Genomic DNA, 22,427 nt, shown 5'->3' on the forward strand with positions numbered 1-22,427 from the left:
ATCTGATTTTTTTTTTTTGATTTTGTCGTTCATACCTGAGAAGCCTCTTAAAAGGTCGGGCAGCAGAACTCCAGAAACAAGCTGGCTGCTGTTGACCATGCCCTTGTTTTTCAAAATTCTAAAATTTTATTAGATTCTCCGTCACATCGAATATTTTAACGCGTGCATGAAATATTAAATGTAGTTAAACAAAATAACTAATTACACAGTTTGTCTATAATTTGCGAGACGGATCTTTTAAACCTAATTAACACATGGTAGAATATTAATTACCAAATACAAACGAAAGTGACATAGTGTTTTGCATTTAAAAGTTTACGCATCTAAAACAGGGTCATATATAATGGAATAGAAACCAGCTGTCTGTCTGTTGCCTTTCCCTGACCTGAATGGTGAAGTCAAATTTCTGGTACCTCGCAGATCACAATGCAGCAGCATTACTTCGTTAACCGTTACTTTCGCCGCCTTAATACGATTGACATTAGCATACCTGATTCCGGAACCAGCTGCTGCATTTCCAGTTGGGCCGCTTCCTGGCTGCCTGCCCGTGCCATGCATCCACTGGAAACAAAATTCTACGCAGCCATCGTTCCGGTCACCATTGGCAGTTTGGCACCCTGGTTGCTGCGCCGCATTGACAGTAGCAAGGCCTGAACCCACAGTACCTTTCTTTTTTTTTCCAGCAAAACGTGACTGAGCACATATTTCAATTAAAAGAATAATAATATGATCATTACAAACTTTAATAAGTAGAGAGACTATTAAGACAAAAACAGAACGCCACCAGCAAGTGGCACACGACCTCGATAACAAACCATTCAAGGCCTTGTTTAGTTGCTTTCAAAATTTCAAAATTTTACAAGATTTTCCATCACATCGAATGTTTCAACACATACATAAAGTATTAAATATAGCTAAATAAAATAACTAATTACACAATTTGTCTATAATTTACGAGACGAATCTTTTGAGCCTAATTAACCCATGACGGAATAATAATTATGAAATACAAACGAAAATATTACAGTACTTTACATCTAAAAATTTACGTATCTATACAGGGCCCAATTCTCTGAACACCATCAGACCTGAAACCACAAGCCACTCTTGCGTGCGGACAAACTGTCACTGGCACTGTAGCGGCACTCCATTGCTCGTGGCGCTCGCCACGAGCTCTTTGGTTAGGGTTCCTGATTCCAAGGACGAAGAAAGCTGGCCGCGGTTTAAAGGCTCCATTGATGGTGTCAAGGGTGTCACATTAAGTAAGGCTCTGCGTCCTGCGCTGCTCGTCGGATCAGCAGCGATGAAAGGGGCGGCGTCGCATGCCTCGCATCGGGCAACCGGCGGCGCCCCCTTAAACTAGAGCCGGTACAGCCTGTTGCGTTGACAGGGCCGCGCCCCCGTCTCAGCTCTCCATCAGCCGGAGACGTCATCGGGGACGGTTAATCACGCGCCGAGATTAGTAAAATAAGCTCTGATAGCATCGAGCCAGCACAAGGCGTTTGACCCTGGGAGTATTATAGGACTGACGCTGTAGCAGCAGCGGTAACGTGTGGTTGTTACTGGTTACTGTAAATGTTCCCGGCCGTGAACTTCTCCCATCTGCCGGCGAACTAAGCAATGCGGTAATCTGCTGTTAGGACGGGATGGTTAGTTTAGCATTGATGGCCCTGCCCTTGGCATCTCGGACACTCCGTGCAGGCTTTAACTTTGTTTAAACTGGTCGTAGGCAGGAGTAATAACTCCTGTTCTTGGTTGCTCTGCGAGCTGAGGTTTTATACATTTGCCCATGACAATCTACTAGTAGTATATATCTGTTCGTGAGCTCGTAAATTACCAAGCCGGGGAGACTGTGTGCCGGCGTCAGAGTATTTAAGTTGGATATACTGTTAGCTGAGGTTTTATACTCCATGGTATGGTAGTACTTCCACTACTTAAGTTATTTAACTTTAATTAATGGACGGAGGTATCATATAGTACTTAATGGTGGCGTTATACTCGTAGCAGTACATTAGTGCAGTTCCGGCTTTTTTTTTTGTTTACTCTTCGCATGCAGCATCAGCGTCCAGCGACTAAGAGCGCCTCTAACAGTTGACTCAACGGCATATCCTTGATCACCTTTAAAGCGTGTTTGGCAGGCTCCAACTCCAGAAAATTCGTGAAGTTCTTGGAGTTGCTGGTACCCAGCTTCAGGAATCCTTGAAGCTAGGGTTGCAAATAAATCAAGGGTTTTTTACGAGTCATTATACTTTTGTTTTACATTTATAAAAATATAAATATTTTAATCTTCTTTTACAAAGTTCAATTCCAACATAGATCTCATATCAAGAGACATACCAAACTAGCCCTAAGATACAAGTACAGCAGATAACTTGCCTAATTTATCAAAGAAGAAGTCAGATTTACACCCTCGAATTATCGTAGAAGTCCAATTTTCAATCCTTAATTATAAAACCAGATAACAAAGGTCATCCAACTGTCGAAATCGGACAAACTTGGCCCTTGGTGGTTTTGTATTTTTTTTTAAAAAAATCTAGTTGGGTCTAAAAAAATCAAAACTAATTCATTTGAAATCGGAAAAATATAAAGCTATTACCAATTTTTTTAAAAAAATATAACATGTATGCTCTATTTGAATCTTACTTATTAAAAATAATAGACATAACTGCGAGCAACCAAATATTATAAACATAAAAAAATTAGATCTTAGTAACGGACAAGTATTGTGCCAATAGAAATATTACATTTTTAGAAAACTTTTGATACTCATTTCGTACTTTTTTGTTTAAATTGAATTACTTATAAATTTTTTAATTTAAATTTGAATATTTTAATTCTTATAAAATGGCAAAACCACCTTCGAAACTAACTAAGTGGCCAAATTCACCTAGTTTCAATGTTGGATGGACTACTATTCGGTTTTGTAGTTAAAGGTTAAAAAACTTACTTTTGTGATAGTTCAAGGGTATGACCGAACCTTTCCCATCAATCAACGTTGAGGTTGGAATATTGAAATGTAGGTCCACATGTCATAGAGCTTTACTACTTAGTACATTCTTCAAAATGCTTTATTAACTTCCCCCTCCTGGCTCCATGCAGTACTTGTACTCCTACTCCATAAACAAAACTAGAACATGACGCGCGCTTTGCGCGCCCTATCAATGGTTTTCTTTTATAGTCTATGTAAACATGAGTACGTTGCAATTTAAGAAATATTAAAAGAAATGTTTGAAATAGCAAACTTATTATAATGTCATATGTAAATATCTTAACAACATTTGCACGGCTGACTACGGCATGTGCAGCCTGTAGGTTCTGCGAAACCATATATATTACATTTTATGATCAACATTGGTAGCTACTAAATATTTTAGTAGGTAGCTTAGAATACTAATTTCAAATAAAAGTGAAGTATCAAGATACTAAAGAGAGGGTAAAAGATAACATAATTAGCAGTTATGAAGTATCCAAAAGAGAGGTAATTCATGCCGAGAGCATCAGGTAGGTTACAAAAGGGCTGAATAAATAGCATAAAACAAGTCTGCTCATGTAGGTCGAGGTACGGGTGCAACTGTATAAATATAAAATGAGCTGATCTCCTTCTTCCTCCTAAGCATTAGTGTTGGAACTATAAGTATAGGTATTGAGAAGAACTTATAGTTGTTAATACCAACTGAAGACATCTACAATATGAAGGTAATATTTGTCAGGTCATAGGCATATTTGCATAATGATCGGATGCGCTGTTGACAAAAAAAAATTGCAGTAATCGGAAGCATGCGTATGTCAAATGTGGCTACAACTTCATATGCATATACTTATAATCCTAGTAGGGCATATAATAAATAAAAAATAGCAAATGTTATGTACGGGGAAAGCAACAAAGAGCATAGAGTTCAAGTGCATATATACTATATAAGTACGAGGACATGAAGATAAGGACGGAGTACCAACAATTTGAGCCATTTTACAAGTCTAAGCATAATAATAATATAGTTTGGTTAATAAGAAAAATAGTGTTGACTATCAATTTTTCAAAGGTCGAGGCAGCAGGATTGAAACAGCATGAAGCGACTGCTGCCATCCCCTATGCCGGGCCCGGCCACAGTTCTTGCTCCTTCACCGAATGCGCAGTAGGCCCAATAAATCAGGATGTGTTTAGTTCATTTTGGATTTTGAATTTTTAGATTTTGAAAAAGAATTTTTCAACATTTGAAGTATTAACTATAGATTAATCACAAAACTAATTATATATCTCGTCTGTAAACTATGAAACAAATTTAATGAGTCTAATTAATTCATCATTAGCAGATGATTACTGTAGATTTACTGTAGCAATTTAGTGTCTAATCACACCCTAATTAGGCTCATTAGATTCATCTCGCGATTTACAGTCTATTTGTGTAATGCGATTTATTTTTTAACTATATTTAATACGCCATACAGACGATTTACAAAAATTTTAGATTTTGAAATTTTGGATCTAAACACGGCGTCCACCTATCACATTTTTGGCGTGGCAGGCCTGCCATGGGCGACGCTGCAGGGCGTAGGCTGAGGTTGTGTTTAGTTCCCGATTTTGGAGTGCCAAAATACACTGTAGCACACTGTAGTATTTTTGTTTGTATTTGGTAATTATTATCTAATTATTGACTAATTAGGATCAAAACGTTCGTCTCGCAAATTAGAACCAAACTGTACAATTAGTTTTTGATTTTATCTATATTTAGTACTCGTACCACAAGTTTGATGTGATGGAGAATTATTTTTTGGATTTTGGAGGCAACTAAACACAGCCTGATGGAGACAGCTAGGGACCGTCACATCGCTCCTCTCTCTGACACAGTGACCATCTGCTTTCTGTTCGTACAATTTTTTTGAGAGTAAAAGCAGGTGGGAAAGAACACCGTACCGGGGAAACGCTCCTGTGCGCGGAGGAGGCATGCCGTACCCGGAAAACGCTCCCGTGCGCGGAGGAGGCAGCTCTGTTTAAGAAACCCGATGCTTTCGGTTTTACCCGCTCGCGCTGACTCGGTGAGGTTGAATGAGCCGGGACCCTCGACCTGATACGGAAGTTGGTTGGAATCGGGTAGACGCGCGGGCCAACTCTGACGGCGAATTGTTACTTGCACTGGACTAGCCTACCAGCGTGCACCGCGATGCTACGTAGCTAGGGACACCGGAATCGTCGCAGAGTACTCTAGTACTGTAGCAGTGGCCAGTGGAGTGTAACTGTAAATGCGTTGGTGGACAAGCTTTGCAATAACGTAGAAGCAATGCGTGTACCCTCCCGCGCGCTGATTTGCTCGGCCCCGTTCGGTGCAGCGACACACTAGCAATGCGATCGCCGTCTCTCTAGATGACCGGCGCTAGATCGAATGGGATCAGTGGATCACCCACCTCTAACCGCGCGTGCACGGTTTCCCCTCACCTAGCCCGCACGTCGCCGATGGAAGAGAGATCCCGTCACGTCCTTGTGTTATTGTGCGGGTGTGCATCCTTCACCTTCACCCGCCCCATCGCTTAGGATTGCAGACCTCGCAACCACAGGTACAGGCACGCGCGGTTCGGGTCGGCATACCGCCCTCCCCGCCGGCCGCCGGCGCCGCCCGGTGGTCCGTCGCTGCCCCGCCCGGACCCGTGTTCCCTCCTCTCCCTCTCGCCGACCGAGCGCGACGCGCCGCCGCGCGGCTGATTGGTGCGATCACGCCCAATCCGCCCGAAAACCAACGACCGGCCCGGCCGAGCAGGCGCCTCCGATCCGTCCGGTTGGCAGCTGGCCGCGCTCGGCGCGCGCGCCGCAGGCGCCACGCTCACGTGGCTCCTCGGTTCGGCCGGCATGGGCATGGCTCCTGTACGTCCTGGGGAGCCGCGCGCTCCGCGTTCCCGGAGGTCAAAGGGTCAACCGCGGGAGCGCAGGCCACCAGGCCCACCAAGTGAACGTGCCGCACGAGCACTGTGGCTTCTTGCCGGGAGGAGAGAGCGAGCATCGGCGCCCGTGGCGTGGAGTGCGGGCGGCCGCACGGGAACCGTGCAAGGAAAAACGCTCGCGACGAGTACACCACGAATCCGTTAAGAGCTGTACGAGGGAGCACCTAATAATTAATCCCGTCTCGTGATAGATTACTCTTACAGGAGCTTCTGAAATCCGGACCCCTGGCAACAGTACCCGTGCCCCCGGTAGCTGCGGCGCGCACGAACGCACCGGCGCCCGGATGGCATGGGTGGTGGCGACACGAACGCGTGCAAGGAATCCTACCAGTGCAGGTTCTCCGGCCCGACCCGACCCGACGGCATTCAATTCGTCTCGCTCGTCAGTTGTATGGGAACTTGAGGTCGTACGATCTGGTGGTCATCTCGATAGGGAAAAAAAAAGCCTTGCATTTCTGGTGAGCGGCAGCATCCGTTTTGACCTGCGCCGAGTTCCGCTGGAGTTATGGACGTGTGCAATGCCGTCTCGAGAACTTGGAGAGACCACATCCCAATCCGTATCCGTCGTCGTCGTCATCTACACGTTCCAATCAGCCGGAACTGAAATCTGGCCAGGATGGTGGAGCCCTGGCCTAACTCCCTCCCATCTTTTCCAGCCTTGTCCGGCCGGCCGTCAGAGCTCAGACGAACTTAAGCCAGTAGAACGGGGGGGAGTCAAAGGCGAGAACCTGACGAAAACGAACCCAAACCGGGCTCATGATGAAATCGCGGAACGATTCGCGACCGGATTCCGGCGAGATTGCATGCTGGCCGAGACTTGTCGTCAGGTTGGGCGCCCGGGCAATACGCCGGCCGGCAGGCAGGCTCGCACCGCCGGCAGACATGATCGGCGAGCTAGCAGAATATTTGCAGCCCCGCCGCCTGCGTGGCATGCGAGTTCTGTACGCAAGCGCCACCGCCACCAGTTGTATGATCCTGACGATCTCCTGTCGAAGCATTTTTGTATGCTGGCATCAGCGCCACTTGGCTGCGCCCCTGATCTCCCATTGCATGATTATGCTGATGGAATCACGTTTATTGATCGGTTCAGGAAAAAAAAATTTGCTGGTAACTGGTTAGCCTATTCTCCCCAGAAGGAGGTGCTGACATGCATATTTCTACTAGTAAGTGCAACTGCAGACGAATGAGAACTGGTTTGTACGAATAAGATTTTCTGAAGAATTGGGACGAATAAGATCGCCCTGCATCTTTACTAGGTTAAGGGCAACTGGAGACGAATGAGATTGACGGATCACAAGCGCACGTTGCGACCATTCAGCACACAACTGTACAAGTCGTATATGAGTAGGAAGGAGCACCCTTTTTTCCCCAGTCTAGTGCTGCAGAGATGGGTTAGTTGCTTTTGTTTTGAGACCCAGCAGAGGTAGTTGGTTAAAGTACAACGACACGCACTTGGTCTCCTTTTGCACTTACCGTGGTGATAGCATCACGTTTGTTGATCGCTTCAGAATTTAATTTGGTATTGGTTAACCTATTTTACCAAGAAGATGATTGACTTGCCGTAGTAGACTAGTATTTAACAGCAAATGGAGACGAATAAGATTGAGGGATCTAAAACAGCAGGTCAGATACTTTTTAACGAAGTGCTGCAGAGATGGTTTGCTTTGTTTTTTCGGACCTCGCAGAGATGGTAGGTTAAGTAGTAGTGCTTCTTTAAGCCCGTTTGAGTATTTTCCAACAGTGATTGTCAATGCTTACAACCTTCTATATAGAAATCAGCCAATTGGTACGAAAAAGCTATAAAATAATTGATTCTCTTTTGGTATATGCACATGAATGGTACTTTTCAAACAGTTTTTTTTTCTGAAAGCTGTATCCTAACTAATCGTAAAAATTCATCACTTCGCTTTCTTCGACTACTAATATAATAGAATGTTTATTCTTTCTTGTTATATTTGTTTTTCTTAAATGAAAGGACAGTGTGCTCTGGCCCATCGTTGAAGGAAAAACACAATGATAAATCATGTGGCCTTTTCAAGTTTCTTTATTTGATTTCTTCTCATACTATAAATTTCAGTAGCTTTCCAAGCATCTATATCACAATAAGGTCTCTGGTATGGACGGTTGAATTACGATTCATATAAAGGTGACACGCATTTGCTCTTACATATACCATAAACTAGCTCTGCAGCTTATTATATTAGGGATAAAAGTAACAGCTGTTTCACTTATCAGTGATCACTAACCATAACGTACACTTCTTCTGAATGAAGGGGGGAAAAGAAAGAAAGAAAAATAGATGTCTTCAACAATATGATAACCTAAAAAGAAAATAAAAAAGGTTAAAGGAGACCCCACAGCGCAGAGCTAAGGTACCAGGCTACCACTATTTATAGCCCAGGCCCCGGGGCGCACTCTTCTTGCCTCCACTTCCTCACCCAGCTACAAGCCCACTCCAAGGCTCCAAGCCATGGAAGCTACAGCCCAACGAGGCATGGAAATGGAAGCAATCGCAACCCATGCCCATGCAGCCACCACATCTTCTTCCTCCTCTTCGTCCTCCACATCTTCCTCCTCCTGCCTCATCAATGGCGTGCCAAAAGAGGTTCCCAAGAGCTCCAAAACTGCGAACAAGCGGAAGCGAGCCTCTTCGCCGGACTCCCAGGAATTAGAGGCCAATGGCAGTACTGGCCACCAAGGCGAGGAGAGCAGCAGCTGCTGCAGCACTGACGATAACGTGGTGGCGAGCGGCTGCAACAAGTCCCAGGCGGCGGCGGCGGCCGGCGGTGCCAGGTCCGGCAGCCGGAGCGGGTACAAGCACCCGTCGTACCGCGGCGTGCGGCGCCGGAGCTGGGGCAAGTGGGTGTCCGAGATCCGGGAGCCCCGCAAGAAGTCGCGCATCTGGCTGGGCACCTTCCCCACGGCCGAGATGGCGGCGCGCGCGCACGACGTGGCCGCGCTCGCCATCAAGGGCCGCGCCGCGCACCTCAACTTCCCGGACCGCGCCCACGAGCTGCCCCGCCCGGCGTCCACCTCCCCTGCGGACATCCAGGCGGCGGCGGCCCTGGCCGCCGCCGCCGCCGAGGTGCAGTGCGACGCGCTGCCGTCTCCGTCGTCGTCGTCTGCCGAGCTGCCGTCCTCCCCCGCGGCCGACGAGTCGCCGGAAGCTGCCTGCTGCCCCGAGACGACGACGACGACGACGCACGGCGGCGACGGCGGGCAGTGCCAGGACAACGCGCTGTTCGACCTGCCGGACCTCCTCCTAGACCTGAGGGACGGGCTGTGGTGGCCGCCGGTGTGGTCGGCGGCAATGGCAGCCGAGGAGTACGACGGCGGCGACGTCGTCGGGATGCACGAGCCCCTCCTGTGGGCGGAGTAGTTGCTACTTACTCGCCTTGCCTTTTCTATCTACGCACTCGAGTATTCAATAGATACCACACTAGTAGTTGTAGTAGTAGTATACATCTATCTCCAAAAAAAAAACAGAGACCTTGGAAAAAAGAGGAGTTAGCTACCACCAATCCTTATGTTTACTCATTCTTATCTTAAATTAGTAGTGCTTGTGCTTGATTTGGCCATGGAGCTGCCTTGTGTTCTTTCTGTATCAGCTTGTCAGGATAAAGGGACGTCGACTGATCGACAGCAGCCTGATGCGCCTTCAAAATCGCAATTGTTTTCTGTATGGTTGCATCTCGCATCAACAATGACAGCATTATTGTTCATCTTCGGGGAGAGGGAGAGACGAGAGGGAGAGGGAGCAAAAAAGGAAAAGAAAAGAAAAGAAATGGAGAGCAAACTAATTCTCCGGGTGAGCTGTTTATAAGTGGAGAGCCGCCGTCCGTTAGGGGGTCGTTTTACGGCCCGGGCCGCCGGTGAAAGCAGCGGCGGCGGCCATGCTATGTAACGTCGCGCGGCAGATTCTCACCGGACAGCTCCAGCCCGCAACGCTCCGGCGGTTCCCTGCCGCTGCCACGTCGTTATTACGGCCAGAAATCCAAGCACCTCTTCTCATAATTAAAAAAAACAGAGACAGAAATCGAAGTGACTTTTTAAACCTTATCACGCCAACTGGGCGTACTTGCCCTCGCAGATCGCTGCATTTTCCACGTACTCAACTGGCACGGTTCGGTGCGGAGACACCACCGCTGTCCCCTCCGAGGTTAGTACGCTGGGAATTCGGCGAGAGCTGGATGGATCCAGCGCAAGAAACAATAAGGGGGCAAAGGGGACGGAAAGTTCCAACGCCCAGCGCGCGATATTCCCTTGTCCCCTTCCGCTGATGACAAGCTAGAACGAGCCGCGGGCCAATCGCCGCTGGGTTAGGTGCTCCGCACCAGCTCGCCGAGACGCCTAGTTACCGGCTCCCTCCCGCCCGGCTGGCGCCGGTATATTCCCTGGCCGCTCTCCACGAGCACGGCGGAGCCGGGAGCTCGGCCGTATTCCTCCGCCGCGGCGTGACACGTAGCCGGCGAGCGGCGATCCGGGTGGGGGGGGGGGGGGGGGCGACCGCCTCACATGCCCAGCACATGGCCAGCGCGAGCGCGCGCATCGCCCGGCGTCGCGGCGGCGTATCACGCACAGTTCGCGGGCACGGCGCGGACGGCGAGCTGCCCGCTCCGCGCCGCGCCGGGTTACATTAATCGGACGGGCCGGCTCGCCGCGACGCCGCCGGCCGAGGATCCTATGCCACGCGCGGTGGTGGGGGCCTGGCCTGGGGCCTTGTCGCCGGCCGGAGAGCGGGGCGAGGGCCCCGCGCGCGGCGGGGCCTGCTCCGGCGGGCGCTCGAGGGCACGGTAGGTGGGCGTGTGGTACGGAGCACGCGCTGGGGTGATCGCTCGATTGGTGCCTGGAGATTTTGGGTGCGGCGGGGATCGCCGGATCAGAGAGCGCGGGTTCGGACAGGCCGGTGACACCGATGCCGCGACGCCCACGCACCTAGCGAATAATCGGATGCTTAACTAGCATGCGGGTGCGCCCGATCGATCGGTGCAAGTTGCGCTCATCCTGATTTCCTGATTAGCACTTGATTAAGCGCCTCGATCTCTTCAAGTCGCGATGCTCGTTCTGTGATGCGCTCGTTGAGGATCTTGCAGGTCGACAGATTCAGTAAACGGCACGAAAGGAATCCATCCAGGAGACGGGGCAATACTAATAGTACGTTCCTAAAGAGAAATTTGGTCGCGGACCGAGCTAGGCGGCACATGCGGCCTGTGTGTGGTCGTGCCCGTTCGTCGTAAAAAAAAAAATGGCAAGCGGAATGAATGAACCAAGTAAAGACAAAAACAGGGGAGCCAAACTTTTCTCTCAAGATTTCGCATCGCCGCCGTTGCCATCGGGCAATGAACCCCGACCAGTCAGTTGTTGCTTTTTGCGTCGTAAAGGTTGAACGAAAAAACCCCACGAGCTCGCATCTCTCAGATTCGCAAAAAAAGAAAAACGCAAAATCCAAAGCCCATCATCAATCAAAAAGGCGAAGGAAAAACCGAGAGCTAAGCGCGACCGCCATAATTGGCCAACAGTCATTTTCTATTACGATCAAACCACCAAATTAAGTGACATATAATCATACACAGCAGATCCCGATCGTACTGTTCTCGCATGTGACAGTCGTCATGCAGCGCGTCGCGGAGCGGGATCCGCCCCGCCGAGGCCGCTGATTCCATTCCACATTTCCACACCGCGAACGGCCGCGTCCCCCGGCGCCTCCCTCTCCTCGCCAGCCGATCTCGTCGCGCCATTTCCGCTCCGGGCGGCGGCGGCGCGCCCGTCGTCGATCAGCCGGAGCGTAGCTTTCCGACAGCGAGCGCCTCCCAATTATTTCATCGCCGCCCACGGCACAGGCAACAGGACGGCCTCCCGTTCTCCGGCCGGTTGCTGTAAGAAAATGACCACTCGTGTCGTGTGCAAGTTATACGCGAGATGTGCTAGTGCTAACCACTCTTTAGTTGGAAATGTGTATTTTTTTTAGTTCGCGAATAAATGAATATACATGGAGAGTTTCATTGACGTGCTAACTAACCGGTATCTAGTCTGCAACTGGCCGCGCGGGTGATCGACGAGCACGTCGATCGGGGCCGTTGTTTTCACCGGCACTGGCACCTCGCGATCGATCGAGTCGCTCCAATGGCATTTCGTGCTCATCAGTGTGCGTTCTAGAATGGTTCGTCGCTGCTGTCACGTCTCCCCGGTTTGTCTCTACTGCTGCCACTCAAATCAGCGGATGACCAGGCAGGCCAGCTAGCTAGCTAGCTAGCTGCTGCTGCCCCAGTACTAGCGTGACTAGGCTGGTCGTCGTTATAGGTTATGCTCCGTAAAATTTTTGAAAAGACATCTTTTATATTTAAAGTACTAAACATAGAATAATCACAAAAATAATTACAGAACTCATCTATAAATCGCGAGACGAATCCAATGAGCTTAATTAATCCGTCATTAGATGTTATTTACTGTAGCATTACTGTAGCAATTTAGCGTCTGATTACAGTCTAATTAGGTTCATTAGATTCGTCTCGCGATTTACAGTCAGCAGTCGCAATGCGTTTTTTATTTCGTCTAGATTTAAGTCTCCATGCAGGTGCCGGAATTTTTTTTGGAATTTTGATTTTTGCATCTAAACTTGCCGGAATTTTTTTTGGAATTTTGATTTTTGCATCTAAACACGGGCTTAGTCTTCATGTAGAAGTTAGAATGGAAGAAGCAAGGGACGTAGGAGGCGCCGCCCGTCGTTATCACAAGATGTGATAACTAGACGTATAGCCCGCACAATTAGTATTAAAAATTTAAAAAATTGCATGTCGTTGTATCCTTACTTAAAAATTATACTATTTTTTTTACCAAACATCATCCTGTTAATTATCGTAAATTATATCTTATTATTGATTAAAATAATTCAACTATGATCTACCTATAATAACAATTTGATTTGTTGAGCTTTACTAATATTATGCAGATAATTATTCTTATTTTCATTTTATTTTGATTGATTGTTGTTAGCTTTAGTTTTTATTAATAGTATATATTTGTAACTGATACATAGCTAAATTGTATTTTATATTTAATTTTTCATAATGGTATTGGTGGGTGATTTTTAATAAGACACAGGGGTATTTTAGGCTAATTTTTATCGTAATGGCAGTGGTTTAACGTGGGAATTTCTAGGCATTGAGAGCGAACGTGGAGGCTCCGTTTGTTGGCCAAATAATAAGATAACCAGACGTATAGCCCGCACATTTGCGCGGCTAATATTGAAAATTCAAAAATTTGTATGTCGTTGTATCCTTAATTAAAGGTTATACTATTTTTTTACCATACATCATCCTGTTCATTATCGTAAATTATGTCTTATTGTTGATTAAAATAATTCAACTATGATCTACCTATAATAACAATTTGATTTGTTGAGCATTAATAATATTATGCAGATAATTATTCTTATTTTTATTTTATTTTGATTGATTGTTGTTATCTTTAGTTTTTATTAATAGTATATATTTGTAACTGATACATAGCTAAATGATATTTTATATTTAATTTTTCATAATGGCATTGGTGGGTGATTTGTAATTAGGTACAGCGGTATTTTAGGCTAATTTTTATCGTAATGGCTGTGGTGAGTAATTTTTATTTTTCTATTTTTCTCCGATTAACGTGAGAATTTCTAGGCCTTGAGAGTGAACGTGGAGGCTCCGTTTGTTGGCCAAATAATAAGATAATAGATAGATTTTGTGCGATGCTACGTGGGGAAAAATAGGAAAAGATTTGGTTAATTGGTTTACACTCTCAAACTAACATAAAAGTCCAATTTTTTTTAAGAAACACAGTACAGATGCAAACGCTCATAAACACGCACAGACACTTATCCCTATAAATACACACACGCGACCCTACCCTATGAGCACATCCGAGAGATTGAGCCAGCAAATCATCGATATTGACGAAGTCACCACAGGCGATTCGCTGTCGACGGGAACGTCGCCTATCACTGAAAACACAAACGCGTTAAATCCTAGAAAATTCGCTCGCACGGGGAGTCGAACCCAGGATGTCAGGTGCTACTGAGGCTCTTGTAACCACTAGATAAATTTAGCCCTTTAGTTGGTTTCAAAGGTGGTTTTCCATTCTGTGAGGATTAAAAATATTCAAATGTAAACTAAAATTTCATAAGTAATTTATTTTAAATCTGAAAATACGAAATGGGTATTAAAATTTTTCTAAAAATATAACCTGGCATAATAGTTGTCAGTTATTTAGATCTATTTTTCATATTCATAATATTTGGGTGCTCGTAGTTATGCCTATTATTTTTGAATAACTAAAATTTGAATAAGATAGATTGCATTAGTAGGTAGCAGTTCAACCGATCGTCGTCTGGGGCTTTCGACGAAACCTTTGCATCAACATCTCCTTTTTGACATGGTTAAGTAAGATGTTGATGATTTCGCGAAAAAAAAGGAGTACATGTAAATGCACACGTTAATAACTACTCTTGTGATGAATATTAGTTGAGAACCAGATTTGCTTTGAACGTATAATGGCTGAAAAGAGAGCACATTTGCATGATATAGTTTCACACTTTCACTTTCGGTCCCTTTTCTAGTCTTTGAGTTGGTTCCCTTTTTTTAACCTTTTCCCTATATACATGGTCCGGTCACGCCTCCCCGGTTTGTCTGTACTGCCACTCAAATCAGCGGAGAATCAAGCTAGCTGCGGCTACGCCAGTATTAGCGTGACTAGCAGGTCGTCGTCATAGCTTAATCATCAAGCAAAACATAAAACTGAGACTGTGTCTGCGTCTGGATGAAAGGCAGAGGAAGGTCAAATAAAGTTAGAACTGAAGCAAGGGCCATATGAAGCGCCGGCCGTCCAAAAGTATCTGTAATACTATGTGAAAATACAACTCGATCTCTCTTCTTGAAATGTTTTCCATCCATCTTTTGAGGAACGAGAGTACTCTATCCTGTTTCTGATGATTGAATTGTCAACCGTGCGGTGTGATCGTGCGCTTGGTCTTTGGATTGCAGGTACACGGGCGTCAAGTGTCGACGGGGAGCTGCCGTGGAGGTGCTGTGGCCGATGGACCGTGCGGTGGACGGCGGTGAAGGGCAGCCGGGACCGGAGCTCGGACCGGGCGGCAGCTGTGGCGTTCACTCCTGGATCGAGGGCGCAAGCGGCGACGGAAGGCGGGTTTCTTGGTTTGCGCCACAAAACCAAGGAGGCAGACGGCGGTCGAAGACGCCAAGTCGTGGAGGCACGGGCGTCGACGACATCTAGGGCCTCGCTGCGGGCAAGGAGGTGACGGGCGTCGGGCGGCGTCTAGGGCCGTCAGAAGGCCGAGGCGGGAACGGCGTCTAGGGCCACGGCGTGGAAGCGGGAATCTTCTCGCGCGTGAGGTTTTTGCGGTTTTCTCAAAACCGGCCACCTACCCGGGTTTCGCGAACCCTCCAAAACCGCGGACCTGATCTTCATCAAGATGGCGGCATCGCGCAGAAGACTTCGTTTCGAAGAAAGAACCTCGGCCATCGGATGAGATCGTGTACAGGGGGTGCTGCAGGCCAACCAGTCTGACCGGTTCCTGGCACCAGTCGGATGAGATCTTTTGGGGATATGTTCACGGGGTAGGGGCGAAGCAATCCCCCAAGTTTCATCGATTTTCGTGGTCGTTTGGTTGAGATTCATCGTTTGAATCCAATTTTTCGGGAGTTTTCTGGGTGCCACCGGTCAGACCGGTAGGCAAGACCGGTCAGACCGGTCTGCTATTTTTTGAACAGACTCGATCGGTCAGACCGGTCCTGTGCACCGGTCAGACCGGTCCAGGCAGATCAGTTCTGCAGTTTTTCCGATTCGCTTCCAATTTGCTTCGTGGTTTCGCTCGCTCGTTCGAGGCCTTTTGTGTTGGTTTAGCTTTTCAATAGCTACTCCAAACTTGGTCAGAACGCTTGAGGGCTTGGGCGATTTTGGGACATAGGCCGACGATTCGAATTTCGAAGAAATTTTGATCGGCTCCCATTCACCCCCCCTCTGGTCGCCGGCTTCGGTCCCTCAATTGGTATCAGAGCCCGGTTGAGGTTTTCAGTACCTTAACCGGTTCGAAAACCACTCGGCGACCATGGCGAGTCTTGGTAAGATCCCGGTGTTTTCCGGCGTGGATTATGCCTACTGAAAGGTTCGCATGAGAGCTTTCCTGCAGAGCATGGGAGCCGATGTCTGGGAAATTACCACGAACCAGCTTTACGAGGTGCTTGCTGTTCGGACCACACCTTTCCAGGTGACCCAGCACGAGGCTAACGCCAAGGCCGTCAATGCCTTGTTCGCTGGCGTTTCTCGTGCGGAGTTCTCACGCGTCCAGGGTTTTCAGGAAGCCCACAAAATTTGGACGTGCCTTGAGAACTACCACGAGGGTACACCTCAGGTGAAGGCCAGACTGTTCGAGACTCACCGGCGTGAGTACGAGAACTTCACACAGGAGCCGGGTGAGAGCATTGACCTGATGTTCAGTCGTTTTCAGTCGATTGTGAACAAGGTCAATGCGAACAGATCTGCTGGTACCCTTGAGTACACAGAGCACGAGAAGGCTCTCAAGTTGCTCTACGCACTTGACCGCTCTGTGTGGGATCTCAAGGTGAACACGATCATTGAGTCTGCAGGCTATGAGACTCTGACCGTGAACGAGCTTTTCAGCAAGCTCAAGGCCACGGAGGTGGATAACCAGACACGAGCCAAGCTCAATGGTGCCCCTCCTTCCAAGAACGTCGCTCTTGTGACTGGCCCAGGTGGATCGAGCTCTAACCCTAACCCTGCTCTTGGCTTTTCTCTTGCCTCTTTGCCTTCTGTATCAGATGAGCAGCTAGAGACGCTGGGTGACGATGACTTGTGCCTCCTCATCATCAAGTTCCAGCGCGTCTACCACAACAGGCAGAGGAAGAAGAACCCCGGGTGCTACAACTGCGGCGATCTGAACCACTTCATCGCCGATTGCCCCAAGAAGTCCCGTGGTGGCTAGAACAACTCCTTCAACTACTACCGCCACCGCGACCGCGACGAGGGAGGCTCCAACAAGGAGCGTCGGCGCCACAAGCACCACAGTCGTGACCGGGGAGGACGCTTCGACAAGGAGTCGCTCAAGAAGTGCTTCCAGTACAAGGCCAAGAAGCGGGAGAAGGCCTTCCTGGCGCAGCTCAGCGACCTCGACAAGAGCTCCGACACCGACCGCTCTTCTTCACCGACCTCCGACGACGACGACAAGAAGAAGAAGAAGAGGGACAAGGAAGCCACCAGCTTCATCGGCCTTTGCCTGGTGGCCGGTCGGCGCAAGAGCTTCTGCACCATGGCGGGCGAAGCCGATGGTGCTCGTGCGTCTTCGGGTGGACATGCTACACCGACGCACTCCGACTCTTCTCCTGGATCCAAGAGCGATTCAGAGGTAAACTCCACGATCGACCTGCTTGATACAGAGGTTAGGGAGTTATACGCCGCTCTTGACAACCAGAAGAGGCTGCTTAAGGAAGCAGCTAGAGAGCGTAGAAAGCTTAGGGCTGAGCTGGCTTGTGCTAGGGAGAAAACTAGTGAGGATGAGTGCGTTGGCTGCATATCTCACATGAACGATCTTGTTGCTCTCCGTGCCAAGCATGATGAGAACGTCGCGAACTTAGATGTTGCTAAGATTTCGCTTGCTGACGTGTCTCACGAGCTAGCCAAGGCCAAGCATGAGCTTGAACTTGTCAATGACGCTCCCATTGTTAGTGATGTACTTGAATGCGATGAGTGTCCTATCTTCAAGTCTGATCTAGCTTCTTTGCAGTCCAAGTTTGCTACTGTTGTTTGTGAACTAGAGGAGCTTAGATCTAGGCCTGCTTTACTTGGCGCTTGTAAGCTTTGTCCTACGCTTAGGTCGGAGCTAGAGGAGAAGAACGCTTTGATCAAGTCTTTTGGAAAGACTAAGGACGTAGAGTCTAGCCCACCTATTGACTGCTCTGTTTGCCCTGGTTTGATCTCTGATTTGGATAATCCTGCGGTAGAGAAAGCCAACCTGGAGAATGAGAATACCTATCTTAGGGCAATTCTTAGTTGGGTTTCTGCTAGTGAGCCGCAGTTGGGCATGATGATCAAGCAGTACAAGCATGGTGATGGGTTTGGGGTCGGTTACACATACACGAAGTCAGATTTTGACAGGTTGTATGGTAAGATTGGCAAGGCTGCTGGAGATACTGCTAGCACGAGCACGCAGCCTTCGCTTGTTGACCCCGCGGATGGTGTGCTTAAAGAACCAACGAAAGCACCTCCGCAGAAGCAGGTTTGTGTTCCAAATCCCAATGCGCTGAGGAATCCCCTCGACACGCTCCCTGCTGCCACAGCCCAGGTCGCCCAGAAGAAGAGGGCTGCTCCTCCTCGTCCGCAGGCTAGGCCTCCACCTCCCAAGCGTGAGGTGAGGTACCACTGCGAGTTCTGTGACAGGGAAGGTCACCTGGAGGAGTTTTGCTTCAGGAGGAAGCGGGCTATGAGGCGAGAGCAGGAGAGACGGAACGCGGACATGTACTCTGCTCGGGTGCATGATCCTTCTCGGCGTGGTGGTAGGCAAGATGCTAGGGCGCGCCGTGTAGGTGGAGGTCAGGGAGACGGTGGTGGTTACCGTGCTCCAGCAGGTGGTCGCTTTGTTAGCATCTAGGCCCTCAAGGTATGTTTTGGTGATTAATGACAACCATTATTGTGACTAATGAGTTTGTGCAGCTTAATAGATCATTATCGCTCATTTGGTCATATGTCAAAAGAGGACCCTCAATTTCGTTATCCAAAAAGGCGATCTCGGTATTCAACTCAAATATATGTCAAGACTAAGGATCCTTCTAGTCCTAAGTGTCATAAGGCTGAGAATGACACTTAGGTTAGTACATGTTTTATAGTTTTGTAGTGATCGCACTATTAAGAGGGGTTAAGGTCAAGTAACTTGAGCATGGACATGGTCATTTGAAAATGGATGCACACTATGGTCACTCAGGTTCCTAGAAGTTCAAATAAGTGGTTTTCAACTTATTTCTCAAGAATATTTGGATTTCACTCAAGACTCAAATCAGAAAAGGCAAAATCAGAAAAAGTCTATACACCGGTTTAACCGACGCTTCCACTTTTCTATACGTCGGTTAAACGCAGTCAGCAGAGTCTGGACAGGTTCTATACACCGGTTAAACCGATGTTGTTTGAATTAACGTCGGTGCATTAGTCCAGAGTTGGTTTTTCCAGGGCATTTCAAGTGCAATACACCGGTTAAACCGACGCTGTTTGAAATGAGACGTCGGTGCATTTGACTAGTGAGATGGTTTTTCCAGGGAATTCAGAAGTTGTACTCACCGGTTAAACCGACGATGGATTTGAGTTAACGTCGGTGCAGTTGTCTAGAGACTTGATTTTTTAGTTGATCAATGGACAACTACACTCACCGGTTAAACCGATGATACGTCGGTTAATTTGCCCGAGTTGTAACGGCTAGTTTTCAGAATGGGCAGTTTACATTCATCGGTTAAACCGACGATGACTATTGGAGGTACGTCAGATTAACCGGCGCTACGCAGTTTTCTGGCAGCTTTTCTCCAACGGCTCTATTCGTGTGAGCTGCCTATATATAACTCTCCAATGGGTCATTTTGCTCTCTCTTGAAACCAGGACATATTCATACACTCATACATTGTTGAGAGCCACCTTGAGCTTCATCTTCCACATATTTGTTCATTCAATCAATCAAGAAGCAAGACTAAGGACTTGAGTAGAGAGAAGCTTGTGTGCATCCGTTTTTGGTGATCGGTTCTTGCTCAAGTGAAGGCCCTAGCTTGTTACTCTTGGTGATTGGCAGCACCTAGGCGATCTTGGTGATTGAAGGTGTTTTCTTCCGGAGCTTGCCAACGATTGTGGGAGCCCGAAGAAGTTTGTACGTGGCTTGAGCTCCACCACGCCGGGATAGTGAACGGAGACTCTTAGTGAGCGCCCTCGTCTCGGTGACTTGGGAGGTGACAAGACTCTTAGTGAGTGTCACAACGTGGATTAGGGGTGTGTGCCAACACATCGACACCACGGGAAAAAATCCGGTTGTCTCTTGCCCACTCTTTACTTTCAAGCACTTACTTTCATGCAATTATTCATGTGCTTGACCTTAGAGATCATAGCTTAGCTCTACCTTGCTTAGTTTCATATCTAGTTGTATCTTTGAAAGCTTGTGTAGTTTGCTTAGCTAGCCGGTTGGTGAATTGAGCCTTACTAGTATTGCATAGTTTAAGGTTGCTTTACCTTGTTTTAGAAATTTGAAAAAGGCCCAATTCACCCCCCTCTTGGTCCATCGATCCTTACAATTGGTATCAGAGCCTCGTTGCTCATTTGGATCATTAGGCTTCACCGCCTAGAGCTATGGCCAAGATGGGTGGTTCGCCGCCTCACTTCGAGGGCAAGAACTTTGCCTATTGGAAAGTTCGCATGGCCGCATACCTTGATGCGATTGCCCCCGAAGTGTGGTTGGCAACAAAGACCGGGTTCACCAGAACTCCCACCACAGAACAATTAAAATGGAATGCCAAGGCTAGAAATGTAATTTTCGGAGCCATTAGTGAGGAAGTCTTTGCTAGAGTAAATGGCATGGACTTAGTAAGTGATATATGGAAAGAGCTAATTGAAATTCATGAAGGCTCTACAAAAGTTCGTGAACAAAAATATCCCTTGTTTAGATCTAAGTATGATTCATTTAAGATGCTAGCTCATGAAAATTGCAATTATATGTATTCTCGCTTGAATGTCATTGTCAAGTACATTAATGCTCTTGAAATTTCTAAAATTGACAGTGGCTCCATCAACCGCAAGATTCTCATGCTCCTTCCGAAGCCCTAGTATAACATCATCAATGCTATGCTTCAAAAGGAGAATCTTGATACGATGGAACTGGGAGAGCTTGTGGGCGAAATTCGCGCTCATGAAATGGGTATCCTTGGTATGTCCGAAGAGCCAACTACAAGCAAGTCAATTGCTCTCAAAACCAAGGCAAACAAGCCCCACAAGCTCAAGATGGTTAAGCAAGAATCAAGCTCAAGCAATGAAGAAGAAGATCATCATGAAAGCTCATCCGATGGAGAAGATGATGGAGAACTTACTCTCATGATGAGAAAGTTCACACGCTTGAATGACAAGATCAACAAGAAGGGTTTCAACTTTGACCCTAAAAAAAGAATGTTCCGGCCATGGGGAGATGTCAAGAACAAAAATTGCTACAATTGTGGAGAAAAAAGTCACATTGCTCCAAATTGCCCCAAGCCGGACAAGAGAAAGAAGGACAACAAGAGCAAGCATCGCCATGATTCAAGCGATGATGACGAAGATGAGAAGAAGGACAAAAACAAGAAATTTGGGAAGAAGAAGAGCCATGAGGCTACCACGCGTGCTGTGGACCCAGCTATCTCTGCCACGAGCTCGGACGATGACGACGGCCCCGACCCGACTACGTCTACTTCCCGGGGGCTGATCGAGGAGGTGACTTAGGCTTCACCAACTGCACCTGAGGAGACACCAGCTTTGGTTGAGGAGGAGACGACTTCGACACAGATAGCACCGCGACACATTCAGCGTCGCCATCCACCTCAACAGATGCTAGGTGATCTCAATGAGCGAGTCACCAGGTCCAAGGTAACAAGTATCGCTGGCTTTGCTCATTCAGCGTTTGTTGCCTCTTTTGAGCCCAAAGATATTGGACACACTCTTTCTGATTCTAATTGGGTCAATGCCATGCATGAGGAATTTGAAAATTTTGAAAGAAACCAAGTTTGGGTTTTAGTCGAGCCTCCACCTGCTTGTAATCCCATCGGAACAAAGTGGGTTTTCAAAAACAAGCAGGGTGAGGATGGGTTGGTTGTTCGGAACAAGGCTCGTCTTGTTGCCCAGGGGTTTTGCCAAAAGGAGGGTATTGATTTTGAGGAGACTTTTGCCCCTGTTGCTCGTTTGGAAGCTATTCGAATCTTTCTTGCATTTGCTGCTTCCAAGGGTTTTAAAGTTTTCCAAGTGGATGTTAAATCTGCCTTCTTGAATGGTTTTATCGAAGAAGAGGTTTATGTGAAGCAACCCCCTGGTTTCGAAAATCCCAAGTTTCCAAACCGTATTTATAAACTTCAGAAAGCTCTTTACGGTTTGAAATATGCACCTAGAGCTTGGTATGATAGATTGAAAACTATTTTGCGGGCTCAGGGCTTTAAAATGGGATGTGTGGATAAAACGTTGTTCCTCATGCGGTCTGGCAATGATTTTCTATTAGTTCAGACATACGTGGATGATATTATCTTTGGTGGCTCTTCTCACGCTCTTGTCTCCAAGTTTTCTGAGCAGATGTCCATGGAGTTCGAGATGAGCATGATGGGTGAGTTGCAGTTCTTCCTCGGGCTGCAGATCAAGCAAACTCCTCATGGCACTTTTGTCCATCAAGCCAAGTACACTAGAGACTTGCTGCGGAAGTTCGACATGAGTGACTTGTCTCCTCA

At 47.5% G+C, this 22,427-nt stretch overlaps 1 protein-coding gene across 1 annotated transcript; it reads left to right on the forward strand.

The window, feature by feature from the left end:
• The first annotated feature begins 8,359 nt into the window (after positions 1–8,359).
• On the forward strand, positions 8,360–9,576 carry LOC120642690 (ethylene-responsive transcription factor ERF024-like). The gene has a single exon (XM_039919255.1). The coding sequence runs from the start codon at positions 8,402–8,404 to the stop codon at positions 9,308–9,310; it is 909 nt and encodes a 302-aa protein (XP_039775189.1). The 5' UTR covers positions 8,360–8,401; the 3' UTR covers positions 9,311–9,576.
• The last annotated feature ends 12,851 nt before the right edge of the window (positions 9,577–22,427 follow it).

This window comes from Panicum virgatum, chromosome 7K (assembly GCF_016808335.1).
Source record: "Panicum virgatum strain AP13 chromosome 7K, P.virgatum_v5, whole genome shotgun sequence".
NCBI lineage: Eukaryota > Viridiplantae > Streptophyta > Magnoliopsida > Poales > Poaceae > Panicum > Panicum virgatum.

What these genes read in the sequence shown, in the direction of transcription:
- LOC120642690 (XM_039919255.1), top strand. Translation starts at nt 8,402, where the DNA reads ATGGAAGCTACAGCCCAACGAGGCATGGAAATGGAAGCAATCGCAACC.